This window comes from Pygocentrus nattereri, chromosome 30, assembly GCF_015220715.1.
Source record: "Pygocentrus nattereri isolate fPygNat1 chromosome 30, fPygNat1.pri, whole genome shotgun sequence".
NCBI lineage: Eukaryota > Metazoa > Chordata > Actinopteri > Characiformes > Serrasalmidae > Pygocentrus > Pygocentrus nattereri.
Genome location: NC_051240.1, coordinates 8,827,370 through 8,850,218, shown reverse-complemented (window position 1 = coordinate 8,850,218; position 22,849 = coordinate 8,827,370). Strand labels below are relative to the sequence as shown.

The 22,849-nt window shown below is 39.3% G+C and overlaps 2 protein-coding genes across 3 annotated transcripts; one reads left to right on the top strand and one right to left on the bottom strand.

Annotated features, from left to right (window-relative positions):
- On the bottom strand, positions 1-5,326 carry LOC108424738 (heme oxygenase-like). The gene is made up of 7 exons (XM_017692939.2): positions 5,243-5,326; positions 4,305-4,360; positions 3,633-3,744; positions 3,167-3,382; positions 2,619-2,891; positions 2,229-2,316; positions 1-985 (listed from the first exon to the last, which is right to left on the bottom strand). Exons 2-7 carry the CDS (start codon positions 4,355-4,357, stop codon positions 864-866), a joined length of 864 nt encoding a protein of 287 aa, XP_017548428.2. The 5' UTR covers positions 4,358-4,360; positions 5,243-5,326; the 3' UTR covers positions 1-863.
- Positions 5,327-12,051: 6,725 nt separating this feature from the next.
- On the top strand, positions 12,052-22,783 carry LOC108424739 (HMG box-containing protein 4-like). Of its 2 annotated transcripts, none has more exons than XM_017692943.2 (12): positions 12,052-12,139; positions 13,002-13,130; positions 13,795-13,876; positions 14,021-14,371; positions 14,703-14,918; positions 15,025-15,128; positions 15,932-16,013; positions 17,339-17,403; positions 17,645-17,762; positions 18,265-18,506; positions 19,648-19,770; positions 22,243-22,783. In XM_017692943.2, exons 2-12 carry the CDS (start codon positions 13,002-13,004, stop codon positions 22,285-22,287), a joined length of 1,557 nt encoding a protein of 518 aa, XP_017548432.2. In that variant the 5' UTR covers positions 12,052-12,139; the 3' UTR covers positions 22,288-22,783. The 2 variants fall into 2 exon arrangements, with proteins under 2 accessions (XP_017548432.2, XP_017548429.2); XM_017692940.2 differs by lacking the exon at positions 12,052-12,139 and adding an exon at positions 12,238-12,873.
- Positions 22,784-22,849: the final 66 nt, after the last annotated feature.

Below are 22,849 nucleotides of genomic sequence, written 5' to 3'. Positions count from 1 at the left end.
ACAACAGTTTGCTTTGCTTTAATCTTTTATTTTCTTAAAAAAGGCAAATATGAATCTATCAAAAAATGTACAGGTATTCAATATTTGCATAATTTCAAAATGCACATTACTGAAATTGCATTTGTTTGTGGTATAATAATGCCCACCCACAATAGACCTTCTTATAACCGTACACATTCACGCACTGCTATTTCCAGTACAGAAAACTAGCTGGACCATAATACAGGGACATATTACAAGTGCATATTTCCTCTCAGCCCAGTTTAGTTTCTGAGCTCTTCAGTAAGAAAGTGCTGGATTGATAATCAGAGAACAAACCGCTAAAAAAATCTTTGCTAACATCTATACAGAGTATACACAATCTGACCCCATTCTAAAGCATGCCATCATCCACTTGGCCCCATCATTTCAGGCCATTCCTTTACTTTATTAGCTTTAGTGCTGCCCACGGAAGGGTGAGGGACTGAGAAACCTGCCCAGAAACCCATACAAAGAGACACATTTCCCTTTTCAAACCTCATATATATATATACATGTTTCTAAATCATAACATTCTAGCATTTACAGAAAAGTAAGGCAGTGCAACACGATTTCACTTGTGTAGCACAGGTGTGACGTGCTTCTTAGAGGTGAGGCGAAGTTGGCGAGGGCATGTTGAAAAAGTATTATGGTCCACGTCTTGTTAAAAGTGCGTTTGAAACAATTGCATCAGGCTGGAAGTGCACAAAGATGACTCCTGATCCTGGAGCTCCTGGAAAGCTTCACCCACCGCCAGTCAGCAGGTAACTGTACAGTGTATCTACAATAACCATTAACATAGTATACAGTATTTTACATGTGGCACAGCCAGAAGCTGAGTAGTATTAAAATGCATAGATTCCCATGCCGACTGCCAGAGCTACGCACACTCCGAGGAGCATCCTGAGCAGCTGAGAGCTGGAGGCCAGAGAGGGGGACAAGCGTAAACTCTGGGCTGATTTGGCTTCTGTAGAATGAGAGAGAGAGAGAACGAGAAGGGAAGGGTTAATAAAAAGTGTCCATGCATCACTTGCATAAAGCTTGTTGAGATCTAGCAGTACAACATATCATATTGTATTGAGTTCTATCACAGTGTGTTGTATTGAATCATGTTTTGTATCATAACTAGCATGTTAGGAGCTTAGCGTTGGCGAGTGTCCTTGCTTCGGTTCAACATGTTAATCTGTGCCTGGACCATTCGATTATATTAGGTTTTCAATATTGTATTTTTGTAATATTAAATACTCTAATAAACTAAAAATTATTGTACTTATTCACGTAAGGCACATTATCAGCGATTATTTTTGCTGTATCGGAAAATGTATTGATTCGAGATACGATTGTATCATATTGAATTGAATAAGAGTATAATAGTTCATTCATTCATTAGACCCATATAAGCTTGGTGTATTGTTTTTATTGAAGTCTGACTGACATGAAAAGTGGCTAAAAGTACAGATAACGGCTGATATCATTTTATTTTATCTATCTGTTAATCTATACTGCAAGAGTTTTAGTTAAACAGTGCTTTTGGACACTGAATACATGTCAGTTTGCATTTGTGAGAAATAAACAGAGGAAAGTCTTAAAATACATACATGCTGTAGCACTGTGGGTGGACCCACGCAGAAATCAATTTTGGTTTTATGTAAATTAACTCGTTTTTCGCTTATTGTTCTCTTCATAAAAACATGTTTGAGTGACTCTCATGCTGAAGCTTATGTTTTGATACATTTGACATGTTTTTGTCAATTTAACTATGATTGTGTTTTTGGGCTCAGGTTCACCAGTTCAGCCTGTATTGCTGGGACATAGTTAAACAAAGGGGGGCATATCAGGTTCTTTGGCTCTCATTAGGATTTGCCTTATCAGCGGAAGATGCAAGTTCGTATGATGCAACAAAAAAGTCAGTAATTATTATGATTTTTTGCTAATAATCATGTAGGCCGCTATTGATAAACTGATATCGGTCAGACTTTAGTTTTTTATTGTCTGTGCACTATTGTGTAAATAGATGCTCCAATTGCAATTGTATTCAGTGTATTTGTAAAATTAAATCAAAATTAAATTTGAGATGTCACCATGCACTGAATCATTTTCTCAAGACTCAATCAAATCGGTCCGAGATAAAGAGATCTGCAGAATTAACATGCTGCGTTTATTAATGAATTAATTATGGCTGAATTTCCACAGCTTGTATGTGTTTTTACCTGGAGTCTTTGTGCTGGGCGTTTTGTGTCTCTGCCTGAGCTCTTTCGTTTCTGAGATGCTCAACAAGTTCTGTAGTTCATCGAACACCTGAAAAGGCAAAAGCAAACACATTCACGTTACTGCATCTCTTAGAGGGCTGCATCATAAAGAGCATCAAGATATCCTTCAGAGATGGTGCAACATAAACATTCTGAAAACATGAGTTTGTTATTAAACTGTATCATTTTTAAAAATCCCTAAACTTGATGTATATCCACTCTTCAGTTCCTAATTCAGTACTAGCAATAGTAGTTACTGAATAATTCATAGTAGTTTTTGCACAAACCTCAAGATTAATAACTGAATAACAAGGGGTTCACTAGTTTTCTAACTGAAGCATGTGATCTAACCTCGATGTTGAACTGGAAGGCTCTGATGGCCTCCTGCAGCACACCCTCTCTCTGCTCTGCCGTCAGCTCAATGCTGTTCATTCTGCTCCTGTACAGCTGCTTGAACAGATTCGGGCTGCTCACGGCTGGGAATGTGAAGAACACCAAGCCCTCTCCGCTCTTCAGCCCCAGAGACTTTTGGGTAATGCGGCCCAACACCTGACCACCTGACAGGTCGCCAAGGTAACGAGTGTAAGCGTGAGCCACCAGGTACTCAGGATGATCCTTTCCGATCTGAGAAGGGAGAAAATGAGGAGACTGAAATAAAATGCATATTTTACTTAAAATCCTCACATCATTAGTTTTATATGCTAATTGTTGCAGGTACAGTGCCAGGCCGTGTGATCTCAGACCCAATATTGATGTTTAAAAGGGAATTCCTCATTAGGTAATTATAAAGCACTTCAAAATTCCACCCCAAGGAACTGTTTCCCGCTATAAGTATCTACTTTAGGTGCTGCATGTCAAAAATCTACTTCAAAAGCTTTTGGTTGTGATTTATCTGGTACCTCTCTTAGTCTCTGAGCGTATCTCAGTGTAGCGGCTGGTACAACAAGCTGCTCTCTCCAGTTCTGACCATAAAAATGCTCCAGGTCCTTCTTGAGGGACTCCAGCCTGGCCAGTTCCTGGGGAAAGTAAATCGGGGCAACACCATCATGTGAGCAGTTCCTGTCCAGTTCCTCTTCCAGAGCCTCGTAGATCTTATACAAAGAACACAGCAGCAGCTGAAAAGAGAGAAAGTGGCATTAGTTCATTTTGAGAATTGACTGTAGATGCTTTGAAGATGCTGACCCTCTCTTTATCCCTTACAGTTAAACAGGCTGTTACTGTTACTGTGTCTTTAAAACTGATATATGTGAACAAGCTCTTTTATGATTGGCTGCCTTGTATTATGCCTCCATTAAAACACAGTCCAGGCTGAAATGAGTTGTAATTGTGATGAGTGAGCTGATAAAGTCCAGGTGAATGGCTGACCTTATACTGCGGCAAAGTGACCTGTCCCCTCTGGTAGGCCAGCATCAGCTGCGTGTTCTCAGCTCGGCTGTGGCTTTCTTTAGTCACCGCTTTTATCTGCTCTGACAGATCACTGTAGAGAGAGATCCAAAGCCATGTAAACAATAACCTTACTCATAGGACTATATTAAGCCCTATTATCACTGAACTTAGTATATATGTATAAGCATAACATTGTTGCCCAAAAAACAACAAAAAGATCTCCAAAATGGTGACTTAATAGGAGAAGGCAAAAATGGTCTTTTAATGTAAGTTAATATAAAGTTGTATTCCAAGCGATTTTGAAGCATTTTGTCTGGTCCATTCGTCATGAATTTCATACACAGTGCGGCTACCGTGTTCAAATGGGGTAGAAAAATGAGATACGACAAAAATGGAGATACAAATTTCTTTTGGACAGCGATGATATGTGACTAACTTCTATTACTAAATCAAAATATCACTTAACTAAGTGTAATTTGAAAACTCCAGATGCTCAACAGACAAACAGAAATGATCCAACATTAGACAAACATTTCAGTGTATTTACTTCCATTGAAAGTTCTCCTCCATAGCTGCCTTATTGGAAACACCAGGTTTTGTTCTAACAGTGATAAGATGTATTTATTTAGACTTGATTAATTTTGCATTTACCAGTCTGTGATCTGGGTCTTCTCGGTCTGCAGAGTCTTCTTATCTACTTCCATGTTCTGTGCAGAAAAACAAGATTAGCTACTCAACACTGCTTCATTGCCTAATCTCTGCTAAAACTCGGTATTTCAGCATCTTACAGTGATTGTACATGAGGGTTCCTCAGTGCTATCAATAAGCCTAAAGATCCCCAAAAGCACCATGTTAAGATCAACTTGAAGAGAAATTCCACGGATTTTCCCAAATGTCTCCAGAATTCAATGACTGAGATGCAGTGATAGTAACCAGGGGTCACAACAGAAACATAGCCATTATATTTACTATTTAAAGTGATCAGTGAAACTACATGTGTCTTCTGAGTTATATATGTAGTGTAGATGATGGTAAAATAGTTACATATGAAAACATAAAGTTTCTTTGGCCTTAAAATGTTACTACATCTCTGCCATGAACATGTTTTAAGCCAAAGGTGCAGTAAAACAATAGCATCAGAAAGCATAATTGTTAACATTTCATGTAGGAACTTTTCTGTGAAGACAATAAACTCTTCAGCTACCTAATTCCTAACACCTGCACTGTGAAACTCCAGACTTAGTGTGTTTGTCTGTAGAAACAGAACAGTACACATTAAATCACTTTGAATGACTTTTAATATCTTAATGATTTAATTATGCAGACATTTTGATAGGACTGTGGAAATCCCCTTTAACTGGTAGAGAGTGTTCAGTATGATGCTTGCCCTACTATTTAAAAAAACTCCCGGATTCAGTCAAAAGTACAAGTTAAAACTAAACAGTAGGAGAATTACTAAGTCTGAAAGTGTTAAATGAACTTCTTTATAAAGTAAAAACTGCATGTAAAAAACCTAATCATTAGTAAAGTCAGCATGTCTGAAAAAAAACATCTGTAAGTGTGTAAAAAATAGTAAAACGGCTACTTACTTAGTCTTCTGATTGCGCTCAGTGTCAGCTGAATGGCTTTTCAGTTTCAGTATTCCTCTCTGAGATCTCTGAGTTTGGAACACAGTGAGCTGCTCTCTCTTTTATACTCCACCACCCCCCCTCTCTGCCTGCCTGCTCAGCTGAGAGAAACAGGATGTAGCAATGAGGCCAGAACAAAGAGAGAGGGAGGGCTCACCACTAACCATGACACTGCACAGCCTGAGAACAGAGGAAGAGAGAAGAAGAAGGAGGGATCAGAACTAACCATGACACAGAACATTGTACAGACAGAGGCAGGAGAGAGGCGGAGCTGAAGGCTAAACATGACACAGTACATTCTCTAGTATAAACATGGCTACGCTTACAGATTTGTCAGATATGTGAAATGAACTACAATACAAAATAGATCAAGTGTGAAAAGACACGTCAGCCATGCACTGAGCTCATAACACTGCAAGAATATGTTGTGATTTGTTGCGAAAGCAGCATAAAGTTTAATCTGGCAAGTATTTGGTAATATGAATAGAGTCATATTATACACTATATGGCCAAAAGTGCATGGCACATGACCATCTGGCCTATTTGAGCTCACTGGACATCACATTCTCAAACCATGGGCATTAATATGGAGTTGCTCCCCTTTCTGGCTATAACAGCCTCCACTGAGCTCTTCAGTATGACCCATTCTATTGCTTTTGTGTTTGTCTACAGATACTGCAAGGCTATGCACTTGATATTATATACACCTGTTAGCAAAAATAAGTGTGGCTTAAACAGCTGTACTCAAGAATTAGAAAAGGTGTCCATATACTTTTGGCCATATGGTGTAAGTTTCTTATTCTCTCGCCACCTATGAAAAAAACTGGTATATGTTTGTCAATATACATTTGCATTTTCTATTTCTATTTACAGTGAAAAGACCAGTCTTTATTTAATAATTTCCAGTCAAAATGGCCAGTAAGTGCAGGTTACTGATGTTTTAAGACTAGCCAGAGCCCAGATGTCAGCATCATTGAATATGTTTGTTTTGTGAGAAATAGAAAATACAACCAACTTCTGTGACTGAACTTGGGAGGTGTGGAAAAACATCCCTGAAGAGTTCTTGGAAAAACTGAAAGGAGGTCGCCATGAAAACTGACTAATTTGTACTTAAAGGCCATTTTAACTGAGCATTACAGAAATAACAGATGGACTCTGGTGTTAGAACATATTATAACATTCAGTACATCACTTTTTATGAGCAGAGAGACTCATCAAGTCACAAGACCTTACGTGCTCACTCATATTGACACTCTGAGTGGAAAAGTACACATGTGGCAACTAGCATGAACTGTGAGCACAGGAAAAACAGATGTGTTTGACATTATGCTGTTTACTGTAGCAGAATTTATCAGCCGTTAACAAGCAGTTTGCTAAATGGCAGGCAGAGTCCATTTGGCAGGCAGCAGTCTGTTTGGCACAGCAGAAAAAGCTTAGGCCTACACTGTGACCACCTTTAACTCTAATGCTGGGTTAAGTTACAAGGCTTTTGGCTTCAAAATATGACACAGTTGGCTACCTGAAGTTCATGTGTAGTGACTAGCATACTGGCCCAGAGGTCTAAACACTGTGTCCACCTCACACGCTCGTGCACACCAGCGTGTTCAGAACAGGTGAATTATTCAGTTTGTATCATTACCTTACAGAAAAGTGCTGAAGTCATTGTGTCCTGACTATCAAGGACACTTAGTGATCATAACAACACCTCCAAAATTGTGACTTTACAAGGGAATTAAAAATGTTCTATTTAAAAAAAGTAATTTTTGACTATTTTCATTCATCTTTCATAGTGAACTGTTCAAAATGTGTAAAGAGCAGCTGGTACTTTAAAGTGATGTAAACAAATATAAAAAAAGAAAGAAAAAGATTTCATGCGTCAGCAGCGAATATCACATTTGTCTCCAGTTTCACAATTTCAATAATTTACAAAGTCACAAGGTGTATAGTGCAGGCTGCATTGTAAAAAGCTTGGATCTTTTTCAGGTCGTATGAGCTCTATGGAAACTTTTATGAGTTTCAGCATACAACCATTAAAGTCTCTGCTTGAATCTGCTAAAATACAAATAGAACCCTTTTATTTACTATTCAAGAGTTTTTATATGTAATGTTGAACATGCTGAAACAGTGCATAAACCTGGCTTTCAAACACACTTTTCTGCATATTTAACTCCACATTTATTTCTTTTATTTCTTGTGTCTGATATACTGGCGGGAAGACGCAACTCTTGTGCAGGGCATATTTAATTTTTTTATTTTGATCTCCAGTATGTTTAATTCACCAAAAAACTGTAACTAATTTTTACTTAGAAAATCAACAAAACATGTCATTTGACCAAACTGTTGCATATGACTAGCTCTTCTTTTAAAGAAAAGAACCTTCACTACATCCATAAACCTTCTCTGAGGTCTACCTCTTCTCCTTCTACCCAGCAGCTCCATCTCCAACATTCTTTGACCAATATATCCACTATTCCTCCTCAACACATGTCCAAACCATCTCAACCTGGCCTCTCTGGCTTTATCTCCAAACTGCTCTACCTTCACTGTCCCTCTGATCTGCTCATTTCTAATCTTGTCCAGCCTTGTCACTCCCAACGAAAATCTCAGCATCTTCATCTCCACCACCTCCAGCTCAGCCTCCTGTCTTTTAGACAGAGCCTCAGTCTCCAAACCATACATCATAGCAGGACGCACTACTGTCTTGTAAACCTTCCCTTTCACACTTGCTGCTATCTTTCTGTCACACATCAGCCCTGACACCCGTCTCCACCCACTCCATCCTGCCTGCACCCTCTTCTTCCCCTCTTTTCTACACTGTCCATTGCTCTGGATGGTTGACCCAAGATATTTGAAGTCATCCACCTTTACGACCTCTACTCCTTGCATCTTCACCTTTCCACCTGCCTCCCTCTCATTCACACACATGTATTCCGTCTTGTCTCTACTGACCTTTATTCCTCTCCTCTCCAGTGCAAACCTCCACCTCTCCAGATTCTCTTCCACCTGCTCTCTACTCTCACCACAGATTACAATGTCATCTGCAAACATCATGGTCCATGGAGCCTCCTGCCTGACCTCATCTGTCAACCTGTCCATCACCATTGCAAACAAGAAGGGGCTCAAAGCTGATCCCTGATGTAACCCTACCTTCACCTTGAAACCATTTGTCACTCCAACTGCACACCTCACCACTGTCTCACTACTCACTGACTGCTACTTTCTCTACAATGAAGCATTTCACATCAAACCACTCTGATTAACTTAGACATTTATTTATGCAAATATTTTGTGAAATTGGTGGAATTAATACAATTAATACAAGAAAACCATAAGTATGGCACATCTCAAAACAGCAATCAAACAACAGCATTGCTCATGCAGAACTCAGTGATACTTGACAATGTAGATTGGCAAGAATTCCTAACTAGTCAAAGCTTATTATAATCTATTCACATTCATAGTGCAATGGGGCTACAATGGAAAAAGTAATGCAGTGAATTGACTTCAAATGTGTACATCATTCCCGTGGACATCAACACATTGGGCCTCATTCGCCAATATCTTCCTAGCTTTTTTCTTAATTGTTTTCTTGAGAAAGAGCCTAAGAAAAGGGCTATGTCAGATTAATGATGTGTTCTTAAACCACAGAACTGTTCACACCTTTGTGGTCTTGATTATGTGTAGATTCTGTTCTTACCTAAGAACAAATCCCAAATAGGAAAACATTGGTGAACGTCTGAATCTATGTGAAAACTGTGCAAGTGAGTTTTAAGAAAAAATTTCCTCTTAAGAATTGTTGGTGAATAAGGCCCTATATTCTCTATATGCACATTTACCTTTGGCAATAACTGCTACATTCATGTGAATTAATCCATTAATCCAGTTTGGTGATGTTTTGTCATATTGCTTAAAGACACCCACTAGATAGCAAGTATAGTCTTGTAAAGAATGTCCTCCTTTCTTAGATTGTTCTCATTGTTAGAATGAGTCACTGATTGCTCCTTGAGAGCAATCTGCTGTGATTTGCTTGTAAGAGATAAGACTGTGTCTTTAAATCTGAACCATGACTCAGCAAAACACCCTACCACAACAGCAGCAGCAGCAGCAGCTGGGGCAGCATGGAAACCATTAGCTGGCATTCTAGCCGGCAGAGGGAGGGTGAGCGGAGCAGCTAAACATGAGTAAGCGGAACTTTCTCCGTAAACATGAGTAAGGAGGTTTCAAATAGCAGACCGGTTGCGAAACAGCTTTGCCTCCTGTGTACAGTTCACAACTGCTAGTAAAAAATAGGCCTCTAGAAAGAATGCCCAGATCCCTTACAGTACCCTTATGGGTCTTTAGTGTAAAAGGCAAAAAAAACATGATCAACTGAGCTACATTCAGAATGGATTTTGAACCTGCTGCTTTATCAGCCCCTTTGCCCCATGTGTTGACCCACTAAACACACACAGACAAAACATTTGTGCACAGACAAAACATTCAGCTTTACAGTCAGTCAGTTGAGGCATGGATCTTTTAGGGAGTCTTATAAGTCTTAAGGCCAAATGAAAATGAATAAAAAGACTGAAAATCATAGTTAAAGGGGAATTCCACCAGGAATGTATTAATTAATAAGTTTAAGACTGGAGATGCTTGTTTTTCATTGGACGATAAGGAAAACTATTTACTATAAGGCTAGATTACTTTGATAGGAATTTTAGTGATTTTTCAAATTTTCCACATCATTAAATCGATAAGATGTTAACAAAGTCATTGAAAGTGGTGTGGTGTGAAATGTTGTGTTCTTGAAAAACTTACAGTCTGAATTGTTCAAAGTGATGGTGATGGGAAACATCTGAATAATTTCATGCTTCTTAAAGCTGCCTCACAGAAGGTTATCACTTAAATTGGTTCAGAATACACTGCCTGATGCCTGGAACATTGTTTTACCTGCCCACAAACAGATTTTGAATTCCTCAGAAAAGCATAGAGCAGTAGAACGGGACGCTGTAGAGCAGTCTAAGATGACCATGCCCAATGCCAAGTGTCGGCTAGAGGGGTACAAAACCACCCAGCATTGGGCTGTGGAGCAGTAAAACTGGGTTCTCTGGAGTGAAGGAGCTCCATCCGACAAACTTTGGGATGAGTTGGATTGGCGTTTGTGATCCAGAACTAATAATCTAACATCACTACCTGACCGTACTAATGCTTTTGTAGCTGCATGCAACCAAATTCTCACAGAAATATTCCAACAACCACTGTAAAGCCTTCCCAGAAAAGTAGAATCACTAAATCAATAAAACCATTTAATTTGAGTATCAGAGTGAATTAAATTTCACTCAAAATTTATGTTAGTGTCAGCAATGCATACAACTTAATGCAGCTGGATCAACTTTTTAAAACAGTGTATGTTTTCTAAAGAAAATTTCTTTTAGGGCCAGTTTCCCATAAATAGATTAGGACTGGTCTTGAACTAAATTTCAGTATCAGGGCTGAATCACCATTGCTCAGCCTGAGCCTGGGAAAGAGGTCCTTAAAGGGAATTCATGAACCAGAGGACGCGATGTGTACATAGCCATTTTATTGACTACCCAAAACAACCAGTGAACCCACGTGTGTCTTCTGGGTTTTTACAGAAGAAACAGTTCAGAGACAGTTTGTTTTTTATGGGCTATTTTACCTCATAAAGCACTGCATCTAACTCTCTGCCATAAATCAATTAAAAAACTCTGTTTTACACCAAAACTTTATCTCAAATCTATCGTAAAAGAATGTCTAAGGCATCAAGCAGTGCGTTCATAACCAGTTAATGTAATAACTTTTTTCTGCAAGATAGTTTGCCAAGGCATTAAAGGGGAATTCCACCAATTTTAATAATTCAGTCCTAAAGATGTAAACAAATTTTGTTACACTTTGGTGTGAAGTTGTTTACTGTAGAGAAACTTAGAGATTTCTGTGGTGATGGTAGGAACCAGGGGTCACAATATCCATCCATCCATCCATTTTCTAAGAGGCTTCTCCGTCAGGGTCACAGGGGGTGGGGGGGGGGTGGTTGGGGGGGGTTGGTTGGGGGGTGCTGGAGCCTATCCCTGCAGTCTTCGGGCGAAAGACAGGATACACCCTGGACAGGTCGCCAGTCCATCGCAGGGATCACAATATCCACAACACATATATATTTTATTTACTCACCAAAACCACCTGTGAACCTACATGTGTCCCTACATGTAAATAGTTATATTAGTTACTAAATAGTTAGATTTATAGTTATAAATCTAAAAAGTAATACAATTTTGGGGTCTATTTTACAACACCCTGCATGCACCCCTCCACCAGGAATGGATTAAAATACATCAGGCAGCATATAGCTCTATATTCATATGATAACTTTCTGTAAGAGATCTTTCAGAGGCATTAAACTCTTCAGGTTCCTGTTACCACCTGTGTAAACAGTTCTGACTCGGCAAGTTTCTTTAGTATGAAGCATTTCGTATCAAACAACCCTCAATGATTATGTCTACATCTCAACCATTCAATTATGTAGAATTAAAAAAAGTGGAATTCTCCTTCAAACGTTTCAGACGTCTGGTTCCTATCGCCATCAGTGTAAAGAATGTTGACTACGGTTCTCTAGAACGGAGTCTTTCACATTGGACTAATTTAAATGACTTTGTTTCGTCTTGACGATTTAATTACAACTCACTTAAGATAAATCGGTAGCATTTCCCCCGTAAGTGTTCCCTTTAATCGGTCTATCAAAAGTAGCCGATCTTTTCTCTTCCGACCACCAGAGGCGCTGTTGCTGTTCTCCATAATGTAGCCTTCAGCCGGTGATCAAGATGGCGGTGATGCTAGCTTGAAGTTTACGAATGGTAGCCAACGGTAATTTTGCTTTTTAATGAATACAGATTGCAGTTTTGGTGATGAGTGTCGATATCTGAATTGTGAAGATCAAGAGTAATTGACAGAGCTGAGTGTGCTGCGATAGCACGAGGCGGTGGCTTTAAAAGTTAGCTAGCTAAATAGGCTAGTTGGCTAGTTAGCCAACTGCAGCTAAGCGGCTGCACTCAGTTGGCTGTATCCAGCTAATTAGCCAACTAGCTGGCTAACTGTGTTAAAACTAACCCATATTTACCTGCCAGCTGTGAAAGTCCACGGCAAACACTATTAGCGAGCAAGAAGACGAGAAGCGTTAGCTGGCTGGCTAGCTGGCTAGCTTATCTAGCTAACTAGATAGCGCGCCGGCTAACATACATAAACAATGCTTTCCCGCCTGGGTTTGAAAAACCTCGATTGAGTCTACGCCGTGCCCACTTACTTCACCCACAACAAAACTTTCCATTCCAACTTGTTTGATAGCTGTGATCGGTTTGACGTTTCGGTGAGACACTGAAAAGGCACTAACAGCGTTTCTAGGCTCTTTAACTTCTGATAGTCTGTTCTGGTTCCACCTTTCTGGTCAGAGTGGAGTTTGATCACTGCCTTTGGATGGTTATGATGCGATTGGTGCCCGTTTGCTTAGAGCTGTTATCGATGAAAAAGGTTCAGTTTATTAATAAGAGTTCAGTTGGGTTCACTGGGGACATTGGGACATGGGAATTTTATCCCACACTGTGGTAAGTGCATAGATTGTTTAAAACTTATTATGTTTTGATCTCAGAGAAGCTTTTTCAGCAGATGAGATTGGGAAGATCTTGGAAACGAAATCTCACGGTCTTCCAACTAACTTTGGATGATGTTTCAGATGGAGGGTGAGGTGAGCCTGGTGGCAGGCCGCAGTCAGAGGGAGAAGAGGAGATCTTATAAAGACCTCCTGCGAGAAGAAGAAATCATTGATGCAGAGGTTCGCAAGTCCTCGAAGAAACGTCCAAAGGTGAGGAGGCTGAGGGCTCATGAATGTTGTATGAGAGAAGTCACTGTGCTTGCTGTCAGTTATCCACTGATCTGGGTTTGCTGTATGTACATTCCAGGGCCAAGTCCTTTTTAAATAAAGATCCTTTACACCTCTGTATTTACCATTTTGCATATGCAGAAGTATTTCAAATGTATATATTGCCTATATGTACACTATACACAGTCTATGTACTGTACATTTTAGCTGTGCATTCTTTGTGACATTACACATTCTTTTATCTCTAAGTGAAAGTAAGTTAACACATATTCTGCTGGGAGCACAGTTTTTCAAAGTTTCGTGCATAATTGCTATGTATTGGCAAAATTTAACATACTGCGGTTGAATAAAACTTAAAACTTGGCTTTGCAAATATTCGAGAACATGCCGCGTTTTCTTTTTGTTTGAAAATCACCATTTAGTACTCTATGTCCTAGGCACAATCCCTGTTTGGGAAATTGACCCGTTATGTTTTATTTTTCTTCCAAAAGAAGTTGTGTGCTAAAACTTGCAGAATGCTGTATTTAATCTTGTCCCCCTGTAGGTTAAGTTTACAATATTTGCAATTAGAAAATAAAGAAAATGTAATTAGACCAGGGTGCCCAAACTTTTGCATAACACTGCATTCTGATTCTGATTCTCCAAGGACGCAGAGGGGCACTTAGCAAACAGTGAGCTTCACAAGAAGAAAAAGAAGAAGCATGAGGAAGATGATTGTCACTACAAAGGTGGGCAAGAGCTAACAAGAGAAATGCTGCTTACAAGATGGATGATTGATAAATGAATTTACATATAATGATGTATGACCTAATTTGTGAAATCAGGGAATACAAAAATATAAGGCTGTTTCTCTCCCTTTGTCTCTCCTGAAGACCATGGCTCTGGGTCACACCACAAGAAGAAGAAAAGACTTTTGGACAGTCATGGTGCATCCGTGTCCTCCTCCACCTCTCCACACACTGCTGTGACTGCCATGGGCCTCCTCCAAGCCATCACTTCCCCCACGGCCGTGGGCTCTGAGCCCAGCCCCTCATTTCCCAAGAAACCTTTGTACCCCTCCCACCACATGGTTAAGGAGAAAAAAAAAGAGAATATGGGGATGCCCAAGCCTGTGAAGAAACAACAACAACAACAACAACAACAACAACAACAGCAGCAGCAGCAGCAGCAGCACATAGTGCGAGAGGCACTGCCTGTGGTTGGAGAGGAAGTGGAGTTGGAAGGTGAGAACACTTCTGTATTTACTTTTCTGTATCAAACGAATGCACTTTTGTCTGGGTGGTGTTTAGAAACTAGGGACACACTCATGGCAAATATCAGCTGTAATTCCAGTATCGGACTAAATATAGTAATTCTGTTCTCATCAAATAATATGTGAGCCTCCGAAATATTGTGCATTTCTAGAACTGTTCAGAAATCATTGGGGTTGCATTGAGTAGAAAAAGCTTTTGATGGGAGTGCACTTTCACCTGTAGAGGCATAAAAGTCTGTCTTGATGTCAGTAGCTTCTTCTGTTAGCTGCATGCGCTCATGTGTTCTTCCCTTTCATCACAGGGCACTATGGGGGTTCGTATGAATTTCTGGACGATGACAGCTCCTCTTCGGGGGAGGACACAGATAACGGGCAGCTTGTCATTGACGACTCTTTTGCTCCGTATAGCAAGAAGAGCAAAAAGAGCAAGAAAAGCAAGAAGAAGAAGGATAAAGAGAGAGACAGAGATAGAGAGCACAGGCATAAACACAGCAGCAAAAGCGTGAAGAAAAACACAAGTAAGTTAGAATGGAACATTTCAGTCATGTATACTTTGCATCACTTGTAAAATGATCTGTGTCTGAGCTCTCTCTGTCTGTCACCCCTATTGCTCCCGTGCCTTAGCCAATGGCAGTTCCGATGGTGGGTTATACACTGTAGGACGGTCAGGATCTCACAGTGAGAAGAAAAAGAAGAAAGATGAGAAGTCCAGGTTAAAGGTAGAGAAGGTAAAATGTCTCATCTTTTTTTAAGTAACTGAATTGACAGTGTGCCTTTCAACAGTCACACACATTTCTCAGTTTAGCAATATATCAGTAGTAGCATTTTATAATACCAAGAGAAAAAATGTAAAAAGTTAACAGCAACGTTTGCTGAGTGTGTTACAAAAAACAAATTAATTTTTTTATTCTATCTGATGAACAGGTGTAAGTTTTATGTCATTTTAGAAGAACACAAAAGCTATGGTATTTGTCCAGAAGTGTTCAGGCGACCATCTAGTTAGACAGTTCAGCTGCTTAAGGCTGCAACATTGCTGACACAACTTTTATAATCTCCATAAAAAACAAAACAAAACAAAAAAAAACATTGGCCAATAGAATGCCTTAAGGTCAGGATACCCAGTGCCACGTGTTGGTCAGAGGGGTATAAGCCCCCCTAGCACTGGGTTGTTGAGCAGTGGAACTGCAATCTGTGGAGTGATGGAGCTCCATCCAGTACCTCTGGGCTGAGTTGGAGTGATCCAGAACTGATCATCCATCATTCAACACCAGTACCTGACCCACTATGCTCTTGTGGCTGATGGGAGTCAAATACTCACAGCAACATCTAGTGGAAAGCCTTCCCAGAAGCGTGGAGTGGGACAAACTCAATATTAACTCATTTAGCATTCTTTTCTGTGTAATTACTAAATAATAGGCCTTAAGATGGTAATGTCTGTGAATTTTAAGTTAAGGGGTTAAGGGATGAAATAAAACTGGATATAAAGTTAGTCAACTAATCTCTCATTTCTGTGTCTCTCTCTGTCTTGCAGACAAAGAAGAAAGGGCTCACAGCATATCAGATCTTCTATAAGGAATATCGGTTGAGCATCCTAGAGGAACAGCCAGGTCTAGGTAAGTATCATCGTTACAAGGTTGAAATTGTATCAAGATTAATTCTTGATAAGCCAGTTTTTATATATATTTTTTTTAAATGATAAGGTCAGTGTAGTGTCTGTCATGAAATTTATATTTTTATAGAACTTTAATCAGGTTAAAATTGGACATTCATGTTTGGGGGCAGAGATCCTTGATTATCATTCAACATCAGTGATTTCATTATAGTGACATCCAACTGGTCGCCTTCCCACTCTGAATTTCAGTTTTAGAGGTACAAGAGCCGTACATTAATGTTTAATGCAATTTTTCAGTGTCACACTGTAATATTTCATAAGTTTAATGAATGTAAGATGTGTCCAGATCAAATTTAATAAACCTGGCTAAGCGTAAAATGCAAAGTGTTAACAAATGGTATAAAGAATTTTAGGCTGGCTTTACATGCTAAAACGTTGATACAACTACAAACATGAAACGATTTCCATGCAACTTGACAGTTACATAAAGCAAATCAAAAACAATCAACACAAACATGCAACACATATCTCTAGTCTACTATTTAGCTTCAGCTTGTATTCTTGACATATTGCAGAATTATGGCTGTACATAATCTGTACATAATCTATACATAATTGTCTGTGATTTGTTAATTAGCCCCTGTATTTGTATCTTTGTATCATTTTTATGATGAAAGATCACAATACAGCAGACCAGCACAGCAAAATAAAACTTAACTGTCCTACAGTGTTAGCTAGTTAATTAGCGAGTAAAGCTAACTGGTTAGAATGACCTTAGTCAATGGACGTATCACTGTTCGATTGTTCATGATCACATGATACCTGTCTTGTGATTGGCTGTTTCATAGACTTGAGTTTCAAATGATTTTCAAGTGAATTTCAGGAAATAAACTAAATTTACTTGAAGGTTAAAGCCAGCTTAAGTGTTCGTGACCTTAAAGATAATAGTACAACTGAAGTATGGGGCTTGTTACATGACAGTAAACATGTTATTGCACATTCATAAGAGAAGTTTACATGTAGTTTTCTGTTCAATGTACAGGGTGTGGGATTTAGATTTTTAGTTTTTGTTGTGTTTCAGTTGGATTCAGGGTTCACTGACTGACATTTAGTACAATAGCTCTTGTTTTTTATTTGACTTTTAAAGGTCACTCCCTTATCACATTCATAACTAAAAGGTTCAAAAATAGAATAAACATACAATGAGCTGTTGATTGTAATAATGTAAGAAAGTTCTACCACACTCAAATGCCATTGTGTAGCACCTCGTAATGTTTTAAAACACTTGGCATGAATGTTTACCTTCTTACTGGTTTTGTGATGCAGAATTTGGGGACTTGAGTAAGAAGTTGGCAGACGCTTGGAAGCAGCTCCCTGAGGGAGATAAACAGGTACTGTTACCATGAGATTGTCTACACTGAATGTTTATTTTATTACATCATTGTGTCAATACATCAGTATAATTAGTATTGTATGTTGTTAGCATTTAACATGGCAACCTTTATTATATTTTTAGATTTGTTCCTGATACAAAGGAACTTGTAGAAGCAGAAATCAGTAGTTTTCCATATTTCCCAACATGTGTTACATGTTTTTGATAAATGCCTTGTGGATTCTCCTGGTCACTCTCAGGTGTGGAGGGAAAGGGCGGAGTATCTTCAGCACAAGAGGATGAAGTCAGAGTCCAGTACAAGTAAACACAGCAAACACAGCCAGCCCAAACCTGCCAAAGACACCAGCAAATCAAAAGGCTAGTAGCCCACCACTGTCTTCATCTCTGCAACTCTGACACTTTAATCTGCAGCTTCCCTTCCCTGCTTCTGCAGTAACCCCTGTTCATTTCTGTGTTCTCCCCACATCCAACACATCTGCTTCAGCAGTTCAGCACCATTGTCAAGCTTGTTATTTTAAAGTGGATCTTACAACAGAAAACATTAAAATGTGTCCTGAATCTTTAACCATATCAGCCTGTACAGCAGGCCATAGGTATTTTTACTATACACCCCACTAGTAGCTTTTCAAGAACATTGTAAAGTACTAGTGACAGTCAAATACTTCCCGGGAACATCTAAAAGAAGGCTAGCTGCCCCCATTTTTGATCAGCAGTGTAACTTAAAAGAGAAGGATAAAAAGGGCCTTCTGTAGACCATATTCAGCAGGCATGGATAAATAACTGACTTTTACCTTAATTAATATAATCAGAAATGTCTTTGGTCAGTTAAACAGTAACCCCCCTTCCTCATCCTTTGCAGGTGGTGCGTCATTCACAAACGTGGTTGCCCCTGCAACAGTAATGCCAGCAGTATCAAGTGTGCCGAAGAGAGCGGAGCCAGTAGTCTCCCCGACGCAGAACGGTACAGCTCTGGTTCCATTAGCTGAAGTCCCATCCTCCCCTCTCAGAGACCCAGAAGTGGACCCCATCGATGCCGCTGCACACTTGCAGCTGCTGGGGGAATCACTCTCTCTGATTGGTCGCAGGCTGCAGGAAACCGAGGTATGAAAGCCATTACTACAGAAACAATCCTTTGCTAGAGACTTTGGCCTTGGACCTTCAGAAGCAGATCAGTTCAGAAGTGTGACCTGTTCGCACTGATGTTAGATATAGGTCACATTTGAAAAGATAACATTAATGATTAAACAAAAAAAGTCATATTTTAAGGCTACATTCATACAGTCTCCTTATCTTTTTGTTTACCTGTACGCATCTGAACTGACCCGATTGCACAGAGGAACACCTGGCATGCTCGTCAAACAAACCCAGCTGTCCATTACTTTCTTTATTAAGATTAATAGACTCCTCTCAAGTAATTCCAAAATGAGCTGTGCGAACTGATATTTGAAGCACAAATGGCAACTTTTAATTTTTGAATGCTGATCAAGGAGAAAATAGCAGCTCAGTTTGTTATGTTTACCTGCTGCAACAGAGTATGGTAGCAAAAGGGTCCAAATTCATTGCCAAAGTAGTGAATATTACTGGATAAAGACACTTTATCTGTTTGAGGCTCCTTTGACTCCTTAGCCTTGTCCAGATAATCTTTGAAGTAAACCTGAATTTGAAAAGCTGTTAGTTGATTCATCTTGTTAGAAAACTGTTTATTTGTTCGCACTGCTCACGCTTGTCTTGTTTGTCTTGAAATGACAGAACCATTTCAATGATGTCTTAAGGCATCTGTTTCCAACATGCAGAGTTATGATAAATATAGTGTAGACTAATGTAAAGTCACCTGATTTCTGAGTGAAATGTTCTAACAAAATTCACATTGCCCTGTATTGGATATGTAATGGATTTCAGTACCACATATGAAATGAGTCCCAAATCGCAGTTGAAACAGACTTTTTTTCATGTTCCACTGTCTTTAAAAAAAATCTGCATCTGAAGTGTTGAAAGAGATCAGATCTGGGACCTGCAATGTGAACATCTAAATCTAGGTCTGGATTTTCAGTGGGTCAGAATAAAACCTAGCTTAATTATAATGGGCGGCCAGCATGGGCTGTGGCTGTTTGCCGGTGTTCTTTCGCTCAGACAAAGCAAAATACTGTGTTGTATGACTGTTAAAGAATCATTAATCTGTATCCAGGAACTTCTCCTAGTCGGGTGTCTTCAGTAGTAATAAACATTGCATCTTTGTGTACAGGGTATGGTGACGGTGTCAGGCTCTCTCTCTGTTCTTTTGGATTCTGTGCTGTGTGCTCTCGGTCCTTTGGCGTGTCTCACCGCTCAGGTGCCAGAACTCAATGGCTGCCCTCCGCACGTACTGGTAACACAACCATCCTATTCTATCTATACCACACATAGTAGTTATTACATTGATGTGTAAGCATACTGGTAACTACAGTAAACTATTACAATAATCTGTAATAAACCGTGTCCTCCAAAAAGACAACTAATTTCCTTAAAGTATGCACAACTTCAAACAGAGGATACTTGTTTGAATAAACTAATGCCTCTTTGGCTGTGTATTTATAAAAGATCTCAAATATGTTTTACACAGTACATAAACACTCAACAAGAGCTGCTTCATTTATTTCAAAAGAGGATGTAGATCACGGAACTGCGCACTCAGATTATGAATCTTAAACAGAACAACTTCATTTCTCAGTATCTAATTATCCTGCTGGATTTAGTGATCTTATCATATTATATGCAAATAGAAGCTTAAAAGTGTGCTTAAAAATTCAGATTCACTATTATTTTTTCTGTTTGCACTGTAAACCCCTCCATCTTGATGTGATGCCACAGAACTGCAAGTCAGAAGTCACAGCTCTTGAGAACTTTCCAACCAGGAATCAAAAGTTGGAGGTTGAAATGTTTTTCCTATATGTTGTATTTATCAGTTGTTGAGGAAGTTAAATTGTTTGTAGCAGTAAACATTAAACATTGCTGTGAGTCTGCTAGATTCAGATGGTCGCACCGGTGTTCTGTAAGTATCAATAATGTGTTAACATGTTGCTGTTAAGAAGGAAGGTTCCATGCCCATTTGGAAGTATGTGACTGACAGTGGCCTGCAGCCATGAAACATTGCGGTGGTGACAGCATTAACAAGGATTATGAAATGTTATCAGAGGAGATGTTTAGCCGTGTGTTGTTTGTTTTAGGTGGAGTAGTCTGGAGGATGATCTGTACTCTTAATTTTTTTTATTTTTTGGAAGAATACTATGTGCATCTGGCATCCATGTCTCTCAAAAAATTAACATCATTATCTTCACCACTGCAGTCAGTTGGGAAGATGGAATTCTTGTCGGAATGTTGAGCTGATGATGCACTGCCTTTGCCACTGACATTGGCAGAATTTTCCAGGACTGTATTATTGAAAACTATACTATATCCAGTTTGCGTTACCTGTGTACCATCATAATGTAAACACAGCATAAGAGTCAGTACACTGTCCTCACAGTTCAGATTTAACTTACTTACAGTACTTTTGTGACACAACTTGCTCAAGTTGAATATAAATATAATCATATAAACTTAATGTAAATGTGCTATACAAACAAGCAGATATAGCAGAATCTATTTATGCAATTTCCTATTTATGCTGCTTCCTTATAATGAAATGTCTAAGCGTTGGCCCTATTATCAGGAAATGGCAAGTTTGGTCCCTGGTGTTGCTGCAGCCATCCGTGGCTGCTCTCTCCAGGGTGTTAGGATGACCACCCGTCTCTCCCCATCACTATTTGCGATGCTAGCCAGCGCAGGTGTTTGTCAGCTGACGTAAGAGAATTGGCAGTTAACGTTCTCCTCCAAACATGTTCAGCTGTTTAGTGATGTTGCATTAGCAGCAGTTCACAAAAATGTAGTGGAAGCAGGTTTTAGCTTTAATGCTTCTAGCACTGTTGATTTTGTGTGGTTGGGAGAGTCTTAACTAGTGCGTGGAATTGGACAGGACCATTTGGGGAGAAAATATATATATATATATATAAAAAAAATACTTTGTTCAGTCCCTGTCTTTTTGTTTACATACATCACTTACTTAAACAGTTTATTTATGTGATGTGCTGAAATGAAACTATTTGACTGAATCCAAAACTGAAATTTAGGACACAATCAGCCTGAAACGAAATAAAAAGCTGAACAAAAGAGTTCCTTTATATAGGGCTGTTTATTTATGCCTTAGTTACTATGTTGGAAAAGAGAACTGAGAAAAGTCTGTGTACTTTTAAAACTTAATTTAATTCAATTCCAGAGCGCCTCCACTATAACAACACAAAACACTTTTTTGTTTTTCATTATGTAAAGCGCGTGAACATGGCTTTGGAGCTCCCATCTTGCATTCTGAAGTTTTCCAGCAGGGGCGCCATTAGCACCCAAGTCACTTTAGTGTTCGTCATTTGGAGAAGAGCACAGCTGCAGTGGACCGTGATTGTGATTCACTGTTGATCCACTTTTGTTCAAACTGTTTGAATGCAACTGTGCTGCGAGCACAGGAGAGCAAATGGGGAAACAAGCACTTTTAGTCGCTGTTTCTCGTTTTCATTATCATTCATGTTATAGTTTCACTGTTAGATTTTGACACTTTATTGTAGACCAGTTCAATGTTTTGTCACTTTCGACCATTTTCAGACAAAGATTTTCATGGTTGAAATTTCAGTTCTAAATTTACTTTTAGCATTTTCAATATGCCAAATAGTTTGAATACAAATTTAATGTTTAATGTTGGTCTGTGTCTTGCTGTTATCCTCTGCGATCAGTATCTGATGTTTTCTTTCTCTCTTCTGTTAATCTTTTTCAGTCAAACACTCTGGACAATATAGCCTATGTCATGCCTGGACTCTGAATGCTGCCGGACCATCTCTCCACCTGGCCTCCCCCACCCCTCTCATGCACACTCACACTATCTCTCTCTCTCTCTCTCTCACTCTCTCTCTCTCTCTCTCTCTCTGTCTGACTCTCTCTGTCTGACTCTCTCTCTCTCTCTCTCGCTCTAACTCTCTCTCTCTCTCTCTCGCTCTAACTCTCTCTCTCTCTCTCACTCACTCTAACACTCTCTTTTCTCTCTCACTCTCTCTCTCTCCCCTATGTGTGAATAAAGGACCTTAGCTGGTAGCTCCTCACCCTTGGGCCCTTGCTGGCCCAAACAATACTCCTGTTTTTCAACAAGGAAAAGGACTTGAATTGCACATTTTTGCACTGGACAGACCACAGGAACAAGTCTACTTTTAACCTGCTTCTTAACCCGTTGTTCCATTTTTATCCTATCTACTATTGATTTTGTATTTCTGTTGGTGTGTGTTTTGTTCTTTCAATTAAAAGTATTTTAGTGATCGCTTTTAGCTTCTGTGCATCTGGTCTGATTTTAAAGGGGATGATTTTATTGTGGGCAGAACAATTTCACTGTT

What these genes read in the sequence shown, in the direction of transcription:
- LOC108424738 (XM_017692939.2), bottom strand. Translation starts at nt 4,357, where the DNA reads ATGGAAGTAGATAAGAAGACTCTGCAGACCGAGAAGACCCAGATCACA. An exon ending in ACGCTCAGAGACTAAGAGAG is followed by an intron (nt 2,892 to 3,166) that starts GTACCAGATAAA and finishes CTCCCTTCTCAG; the next exon opens with ATCGGAAAGGATCATCCTGA. An exon ending in GCCCAGCACAAAGACTCCAG is followed by an intron (nt 986 to 2,228) that starts GTAAAAACACAT and finishes CTCATTCTACAG; the next exon opens with AAGCCAAATCAGCCCAGAGT.
- LOC108424739 (XM_017692940.2), top strand. Translation starts at nt 12,850, where the DNA reads ATGGGAATTTTATCCCACACTGTG. An exon ending in CCTCGAAGAAACGTCCAAAG is followed by an intron (nt 13,131 to 13,794) that starts GTGAGGAGGCTG and finishes TGATTCTCCAAG; the next exon opens with GACGCAGAGGGGCACTTAGC. An exon ending in AAGCGTGAAGAAAAACACAA is followed by an intron (nt 14,919 to 15,024) that starts GTAAGTTAGAAT and finishes CCCGTGCCTTAG; the next exon opens with CCAATGGCAGTTCCGATGGT.